The sequence below is a fragment of the Mustela erminea genome, chromosome 2 (genome assembly GCF_009829155.1).
Source record: "Mustela erminea isolate mMusErm1 chromosome 2, mMusErm1.Pri, whole genome shotgun sequence".
Classification (NCBI taxonomy): Eukaryota; Metazoa; Chordata; class Mammalia; order Carnivora; family Mustelidae; genus Mustela; species Mustela erminea.
In genome coordinates this window covers 117,584,940-117,593,979 of record NC_045615.1, presented here as the reverse complement: position 1 = coordinate 117,593,979, position 9,040 = coordinate 117,584,940, and the positions used below count along the sequence as shown (strand labels likewise).

The window sequence follows — 9,040 nt, the reverse complement described above, 5'->3', positions numbered from 1 at the left end:
AAGCAGTATAATTTTGAAAATATAATTTTGAAAGCATTCTAGAGACCGAGAATCAAATAGAAGGGGGAAGATGGAAAAGGAATAAGTATTTATGTTTTTAAAATACTAAAGGCATCAAAAATTCTAGTGATGAATGACTACTTAAATGTAATTTCTTCTTGATATAGGAATGATTCCTGATACCTATCTTTTAACAGAAAAGACTGAAATTTTCTTCACATTCAATTTATGTTTTCTTTAAACATGAGTTCTGCACACAGTATTAAAAAGAAATCTCACCAAAAAGAAAGTCTATCATAGTGATTCTACTACTAAGAGAAGCTGAAGCAGAATAAGGAAAAATAAAATGTATGGTTTATTTCTTTGTTATACAAAGAAAATTAAAAGTGATCCAAAACATCTTCACCCATCTCCCATGTCCTTCCTGACATAATGAGGACATACAAAATCAGGGCAAGCTAGTCCAGCTCAGGGTCAAGTTTTTCCACTTTGATGACTATCTCTGGAGCGGATGCGGCAGCACTGGCCTGCTGGTTCTCAACCTCTGATTCTGACAACACTTCTTCCTTTATCTTCACAGGCTTATTACTGGCTTCCTCCTCTTCATCCGAAGATTCATCAAGCTCCCATTCATCATCTATGTCCATTTCAAATACTCTTACATGACGGAGATTTGAGCTTAACTGGAGAAGAAAAGGTCAAATAAAGAATCTTTAAATTCATGACTGAACTAATAAATGATATATAAGAAATCAAAATTTTGAAAAATGGTTTTGTATGAGTTATTTCCCATTGATTTACAACAAAATCACTAAACTTAGCCTCATTTGCTATAAAAGGATCTCTATATACAATAGTGACAATTTTCCTAATAATTGAAATCAAGGGGTGCCTGGTGGCTCAGTCACAAATGCATGAGATACTTGATCCCAGGGTCATGAGGTTGAGCCCCAGGCTGGGTGTCAAGACCACTTTAAAAATTATTTATTTATTTATTTATTTAACATCTAATACTGTATTACTCAGTCAACTTTCTCAAAAACAAGAAAGCTACATAGCTACGGCCACATGTTCATGTTCATAATCAATAAAAGCAATACACCATGAAATGCTTACACTTTCTGAAAGGACCTTATAGATCCAAAGTCACTTCCTCCCATTACTGTCAGTAAACAACCTGTAAATACTTACCACACAGGACACTTTGCGAAAACCATTCCCAGCAACATACTGTGCTTTCATACTTTCCAGTAATCGCCAATGCTTTTCAAAATGCATGGTACGTGTGGGAATAGCACTGCACTGTTCATCTAGCCTGGAGAAGGGAAAATCCAACCCCAAAATGAAAAGGCGATCTTCTCTCTGGTTTACAAGGAGGTAATATAAGGATCTACCATGGGTTTGATTTCTACCAACATTCCCAATTCCAAAATAATTCTATCAGCCACTGTATAAAAGGCATTTTCCTATATCCTAGGAAAATACTGCAATTCCAAATAGCTAGAATGGCATCTTACTAAGGTTTCTGATTCCTGCTCAAGGAAAGCAAACAGACAAATTTTTTAATTAGAGAAGGGACCTACTCACTTAAATCTAAGAAAACTAAAGCCATCTCTAGAATTGGCTGTGTACACTCCACTGACTACTGAAGTCCTGATACTGGGAGCAAACCAACAGAAGCAAATCTAAAATAACTAATTCTGTTATTAACTGAGGCTCAAGCTACCCTTGAAAACAGTACGTAAGTCCCATTCGCTACTCCAAATAATTCCCCACCTTATTTCACCAAATAATCTTGATTTATTAGCAAAGCACAAGGGCAGGAGAGCTGTTGAAGCCAGTATTTAAAAAAAAAAAAATAGTACTTCTGTCCAGCTGATTTTCCTACTATCCCTCGTAAGCACTGCCTAGCATACCTAAGGAACCACAATGTACAATACATATTCAAAAGCACAGAACTATTTCGTCAGCAAGAGTTTCTTACTGATGAGTTAGTTACCTTGTGGAGTAAGCCCCCGTGAACTGATACTCTGAGGCATCCTCGCTATTATACACTGAAGATAATGGCAACTGGACCAGAAGCCTATCTCTCCCTTCACGTCCCACGGTGTCTTTCAGAACTACTGTTACAGTCTCATCATCATAGAACTGTGCATCTAAGCAGCTGTAGGCGCTAGAAGTGAATGACGTTCTGTTACATCATAGATGACTGGGACAACTGAGAAAGTATTATGGTACCATGCAAAAATTTAATACAACAAAAACCAAGTGACATTCTATACTCATACACTGAAAATACATCATCAGTTTGCATTAAAATCAGTTACCAATTGCAGTGATTATTCACAAACAGAAGTAGGCCCTAAAAAACAGGTCACCATGAAAAAAGAAAAATCTGGGAGGGTGAGATTGGTTCACAGTTTCAGAAAACTCCTGATACCAATAGTCAGGCCTTAAGGCTGTGGAAATTCCAGGAATGGCACCTTGTAGATATACTGGCTAAACAAAAAGGGCTAACTAGACTGAGAAGTAAAAACAAGATTGACAGAGGAAAATTCACAACAACTTTAAAGACATTATCATAAAAAACTCCTTTTATGTAAGGAAAAGAGAGTGAGGAAAGGTTTGGCCTGTGAGGAGTGTCCACTCCACAGCCTCAGGGATGACTTTGCTACTGTTACCCTTTTATATTCTAAGAACATCCCAGAGCAGTGACAATGAGGCCACCACATGTTACTGCTGGTTGTAACAACAACTTCAGTCACATGCCCCCTGAAGCCATCTTGCTTTCTGAACAGACGGGGAGCTCAGAAGTATTATCACAGGAAACCACTGTTATGTAAGTTCCTGAAGCGAAGTAAGGTTCTATTCTTGTTAAGTCAATCGAAGTATAAGCTATGTAAGCAATCCTGTGCACTCTGCTGCAAGTTACAAAGGCCTCCTAAGTGTAACATAATCACTGTACCTGAATCTGACCATATTTCTATAATTAAACATATGCACATATCATTTGTATATGTATATAATCTCATTCAAACAAGATTCAAGATTTACCTTCGTCTCACTTTTTCAGTTGTGGCATATGTGAAGCTCCCAAATTTAATAGCTATTAGTCCATTACTTACAGATCTTGAAGAAAGAAGGGGGGGAAAAAAGACTGTGGAACAACTTGGATAGCCAATAATCTAAATGCTTGAAAGAACATGATTGTCAGTGTTAGTATATTTATCTAAACAGCCAAGTCCCAGGCCCAAAATACCATTATGCTCACTCTGCAAAACCGACAATTAATTTAAACCCCTAGATAGACAAACCTACATCAAAATTGCAACTTGTTTAAAATCTTAGTCACTGATACCTTATAAAATTAAGGACAATTGGGAACAACCAAATTATTTCTCTTCGGCCCATCTCAGGTCTCAAAACATTTCCTTCAAATTCAGATTAAAACCATCTGCGATATTAATGGTATTCTGTACATGATTTATTTTTTAGAACTTCTACTTCAGATTCTCAAAAGAAGTCTCTACAGGCAGGCCTCTTGTTTAATGAAAGGCATACCTAACCCGAGGCTAAACTCCTTTCCATAAGGAACCCAGGCCACAGTTCCAAATGCTTCAAGTTCGTGAGATATAATCCTGAGTGTTCCGCTGTTGTATTTTTCTTAATGCTAAAGAAATCCTACAAGTCACAACTATACCTGTACAAAATTAATAATCTAGAATCAAAAGGGATCATGAAGCTTGTGAATTGGCATTATCATCTTAATGATGTGAAATGTAAGACTAAGAACAGTGCACCAGCAAGCCTAAACTCATAAGGTAGCTAACTGAATCCCAAAATATAAGGGAGGGAAGCGGTACATTTATTACTAAAAATAATAAAATCTCACTCTCTATCTCAACTTTAGATTAATACTTACTGGGAAATATCAGTATGTCTCCTTAAAATGCACATTTTATAAAGAGAATCTTCTAAAATAGTAAAAAGAAGATAATGTAGATTTGAGGTTTTATTATTCCACCTAAGGAAAAAAATTTAATGTCAAAACACGGTATTTAGCTATCACATCAGAGAACAAAAATGTATTGCTCGTATGAGACAAGAAGAAACACACACTTACAGAAAAGGAAATTTGAATAATCTGCGTGTACAGTCCTGACTAAAACAAAAGAAAAAAAGGTAAGAAAAAATTAAATTGGCCACTAAATTTTACCACCCAAAAAGTAAACAGAATTACCTTCTAGCATCCCTGTATAATGGAATACAGATTGCTTGATTCATCGATTTTCCAATGACATCCTAAATAAAATAGATTTTTAAAAGTACAATCAAAGCATTTACATACACACAAGTACTCTACAGAAAGTACCTGATCTTCACTATTCAAGTCTAGTAAAAAACCATCTAGATCAGCAAGCTTTCACACAAGAAACTTCAATGACAGTTCTAACAGCAAGGAAAAGAAATTCTGAAGAATTTCTGAAATTCTGAAATTCAGAAGAAATTCTGAAAAATACACCAGAAAGAAGTATGCATAGAAGACTAGGAACACCCAGCCCGTCATCCCCTTCTCTCACAGAATCTGACTTCCCTCCTGCAGCAGTAAGCTAGACACATGATAGCTCTCTAGCCGAGACTGTTTATAAGAAGTTTGTTCTAGGAACAAATAAAATAATAGGGATACCAACACTCCTAATAACCTTGTTATCTGTTTACTTCTTAGTATACTTAAGAAACTAACAGGTAGAGGAAATGTTAGGGTGAACCCAATGAACCTGCCATTTTTGTCAGCCACAGGGTGAACAAGCCACAGGGTGAATACTTAGTAACTATGACCGTTTACATAAGTGAACCCCATACTGCAGATATTCTCACTCCTCCACAAAGGCAAGCATTGCTTTTTCAAACTTACTGCTGGTTTTTGCAAGCACAGATCAATAATGTTCTCCATCCGCCTTTTCACAAAATGCAATGATTTTCGAGGATAATAAGGAAACAGCAAAGGACTTTCTGGTTTCAAACAAGAAGAGAAACAAAAACAAAATCACAAAGTTATAGTAAACCAAATGATTAGGAGAAAATAATCTGTCAGAGGCAGCCGGCACCGCTCACCTGACAGTGGCAATCTCCCTGGCTGCTTCATTAGCCCCTCACACAACCTCACCACGAATGACTGTGGCCTCCTGCCTTTTCTTCACCATCCCCTGCTGCCGGCCCACTAAAACCTGCCGCACCCACTGCAGGCCGAGGCCTAGCAGCTCTGTACTCTTTATTCTATTTTCCCCTACCCAAATCTGACAGTTTGCTTCTGCTGGGTATAGGAAGGAAGGGGTGATCTGGGAACCACAAGACACAATAAAATAGAGTTCATTCTCTACTCTTTGCCACAACGGGCTGACAACAGCAGTCCAGTATTGTTTTCGAAAAGTATAATACTGAAAACAGAAACAAGACACAAGAAACTAGTGCGGTGTAAATAAGCACTTTACTTTGCAAAAGGCTACTTTACCAGTAGAGTAATACATAATTAAGCACTCAGGGGTAGCGACTATGTGAGATTCCATCCTGTTACTTCTATTGCTTGTAACAGCTGGACAAAGTAAGCATCACACTCTTCAAATTACAGATTTAAAAAATGAGGCCCAGGAGGTTTGGGCAATCTGCCTGGGGTGAAAATGATAACGAATTCACACCTCTGAATCCAACCCTCAGACTTCCAGGCCCACCCTCTTCTCCTGAGCTCTGTAGGCTTCCCTCACTCCCAGCATCTCATGTCCCAGCTATGCTGGACAAAGTGAGTTTTAATCAGGTTAACATTTTAAGCTTCCCACAGGTGAGAGATGCTGGGGAGCAGAGAAAGGTATCAGATCTTTGTCCCTGGTTCCTGGCACAGAGCATCTAAAACCCTCAGAATTTCCTGAGTGATAAGGGTGATAGGAACATCTTTTGGTGTAACAATGCAACTGTGGGAAGATCCCTAGACAGTTTCAGAATGAGGACTGGTCACCAGAGAGACTAAGCCCTGATAGAAGCCTGGACTTTCTAGCCCTCATCCCCCATCTACCAGGGTGGGGAGAGGAGCTGGACTTGAGTCCAATCACCAGTCATCGATCACTTAATCAATCCCACCCGCATAATGAAAACCCCATAAAGAACCCCTGAACAGAGGGCTTCTGGGTGCTGGGTGACACACCCAGAGCAGGCGCGGGGGCTCTGAGCCCTTCCCTCCACACCCTGACTCTGCAGCTCTTCCACTTGGCTGTTCTGACTTGTGTCTTTATAATAAAGCAGTAAACCGAAGTGAAGTGTTTGGGTTTTATGGGCCATTTTAGCAAATAACCAACCTGAAAGGGGGAGGGAGGGAGGGTGGGGACAGAAATGTAGGCCACCTGGGGACCTAATCCTCAGGACTGAAGCCACAGAGGCGGTCCTGTGGGACTGAGCCATGGAAGCTGTGGAGTCTGGGGAGTCAGCATCAGAAATGAATCACAGGACACACAGTTGGTTTCAGAATTGGTCTCAGGAGGAAAACCCTCTCATTTTAGTGTCAGAAGTGTTCTGAGTACCCACAGCTCACGTGAGAGCATCCCTACTGCTCAGGAGCCATGAACTGGGCACCCAGCGCTCCACCTGCATTTACAGAATCCTCACAATGGTGTTTTGAGGGAGGCACCACTACTGCCCTCATTTTACTGATGAGAAAACGGGCAGAGAGGTTAGACAGTCTGCCCTCAGCCACATCACAAGAAGTCGCAGAGCAGATTCCAACCCCCGAAGCTCAGAGCAGCGACTTTCACCCATCCTACAGCCCCAGCACTCCCTCATGTACCCTGAGAAAGTACATGTAGCAAATATTGAGCACATGATTTTTGCAAAGTGCTAGAAAGAAGTTTCACAAAAGTTTTCTTAACAGTTTTCATAACAGTTTTCTTAACAGTTCCATAACAATGTGGCGTCTGGGTGACACAGTCAATTGGGCATCCAAGTCTTGGTTTTGGCTCAGGTCTTGAGCTCAGGGTCATGGGACTGAGCTCTGTTGGGCTTCATGGTCAGCCCCGAGTCTGTCTGAGATTCTCTCTCCCTCTTGCTCCATCCCTCCCCACCACATACTCTAATAAATAAAGCTTACAAAAAAAGACAAAAACCAGAAACAGTTCCATAATGAGAGTATTTCTTCACACTAGACTAAGAAACGATAATTAATGAACTTGCCCCAATTCATATACTAGCAAAACCTTGAGATGAAGTTAATAATACGAGGTGTTATCTTGGTTAAACGTCATGCTCCTAGCTAAGATTAGGCCTTCCTGTTCAGCCATAGATGTGAGGAAAAAGAGGGTAGGGCCCATTTTTAGCCCACCCAAGTTCCCAGGACCAGTATTAGCCCACTCTCAGACAGGGCACTGGTGCCACCACTCTTGGCACACTGCCACGAGCCCTCCTCAGGCTGGGGATGCATCCTGATTAAACAGCAATGAGCTGAGTCAGCTGTACCTTTATTCTCCCTCCTTTCAATAACTAACTGAATCAATAGATCTCGAGAAATACAAAATGTGCTGCTCTGAAAAAGAATTTAAACTTCTAAGGTTAAAATAAAAGGGCAACAAGTGAAGTTTTGGGCTTCAGAGAATTCTCTCCTTCTCCCATCCATCCTCATTCATTCAGATAAACAGAAACCAGAGAAGAGTGGCAGAGGTCACCACTGAGTCGAGTTAAAAACTCGGGCTTTGAGGTCAGCAGACACCTAGCTTCATCACGTACCAGCTTGTGTGATTTGGGCCTTCTCTGATCTTCAGCTTCGTTATTAAGAAATGGGGATAACAGGTGCCTAGGTTCCTGGGGGCATGAAGGAAAGAACTACATGCTGGGGGCTATTACCCTAATGACCTAAGAAATGACAGGCTATGATCAAATTACTCTGTGAGGCAGGCAAAGAAATACTGCTCCCAAAATATCTGCATCTAAAATACTGAAGTTCTGATATATTTAGTGGTTGCTATTTTGTGTTGCATCCTGAATAATGTTGCATCATTTTACTATACCAACATTTCAAGATCCTAGAGAATGAAAAGCACAAGTACACAAAAAAACCTACAATCTCAGGAGAATAGTTAAGCATCACTATGCTTTCAGAGTTCACAAATGGGAATCAGCAAAAGACTTCTCTCACTAGCAGGCTGTGGAATTTTCTTCCTAATATCCTATTTTTTTCACAGGGTACAAAACAGACAAGAGTATCTGAGAATAAACAATCTTACCCTATCACAGTTAATTTCGGACTGTTTTCTATCACGGTAAAGTCATATACTATTTATTTTGCTGTTTCTCTAATCAAAAACAATAGGCACAACTGATCTAAAGACCTGAAATAAATATTCAGTAATTGTCCAGCAACACTCCTAGTTAATAAACTGGTCTCAAAGCAAGTATAAACATGGCCCAAATCCACAAAGTTCATTAAATACCTTTAAGGTGGTTGCTATTTTGAAGAAAATCATACCACTGGTTTCCTTCTGTGTTAGGTGGTGACACGAGATCATCATCTTCATCTTTCAAGTACTAGAATTAATACCAAATCAAAATTTTAAATGTCATAAACAAAGGAGGAGGCTTCAAAGACTTATTGTTAGCATTATTCTATTTTAAAAGTGATTGTTTTACTGACAAGTGCTCTGAAATTGCACGGCTATTATTCCAAGTGAAGTGACCAAAATTCACTAAATGCCGAGCCACTTGGCAAACTGCAAACTTCTGGAAGATCAGAATGCTATGGATACAGAGACGACACACAGAGTTTAAATTTTGTGTTCCATTTTCAATGAAGGACATTTTAATCTTGTGTGTGTGTATGTGTGTGTGTGTGTGAGCGAGAGAGAGAGATCGTGCATCCGCACCTATGTTATACATTAATTTTAAAAGTATCAACTTGTCAATCTACTCTAGGATAGTAGTCCTCAAAGTGTGGTCGACAGACCCCCTGGAGCCCTAAAGATGCTTCAAGGATCCATGCAGTCAACACTATTTTTATTTATCTTTT

General features: G+C 39.6%; 1 protein-coding gene across 5 annotated transcripts in view; it reads right to left on the bottom strand.

Moving 5' to 3' along the window:
• Positions 1-332: 332 nt before the first annotated feature.
• Positions 333-9,040, bottom strand: part of ANAPC4 (anaphase promoting complex subunit 4) — a 45,407-nt gene continuing 36,699 nt past the window's right edge. For 4 of the 5 annotated variants that reach the window (XM_032334012.1, XM_032334011.1, XM_032334013.1 and 1 more), the window contains 9 exons: positions 8,469-8,562; positions 4,916-5,013; positions 4,241-4,302; positions 4,124-4,162; positions 3,923-4,024; positions 3,055-3,129; positions 2,000-2,173; positions 1,192-1,315; positions 333-683 (listed from right to left, as the gene is read on the bottom strand). In XM_032334012.1, the coding sequence (XP_032189903.1) occupies positions 459-683; positions 1,192-1,315; positions 2,000-2,173; positions 3,055-3,129; positions 3,923-4,024; positions 4,124-4,162; positions 4,241-4,302; positions 4,916-5,013; positions 8,469-8,562 (993 nt within the window). In that variant the 3' untranslated portion in view covers positions 333-458. The remainder of the gene's footprint in view (positions 684-1,191; positions 1,316-1,999; positions 2,174-3,054; positions 3,130-3,922; positions 4,025-4,123; positions 4,163-4,240; positions 4,303-4,915; positions 5,014-8,468; positions 8,563-9,040) is intronic. The other variant, XM_032334016.1, reaches the window with a different exon arrangement.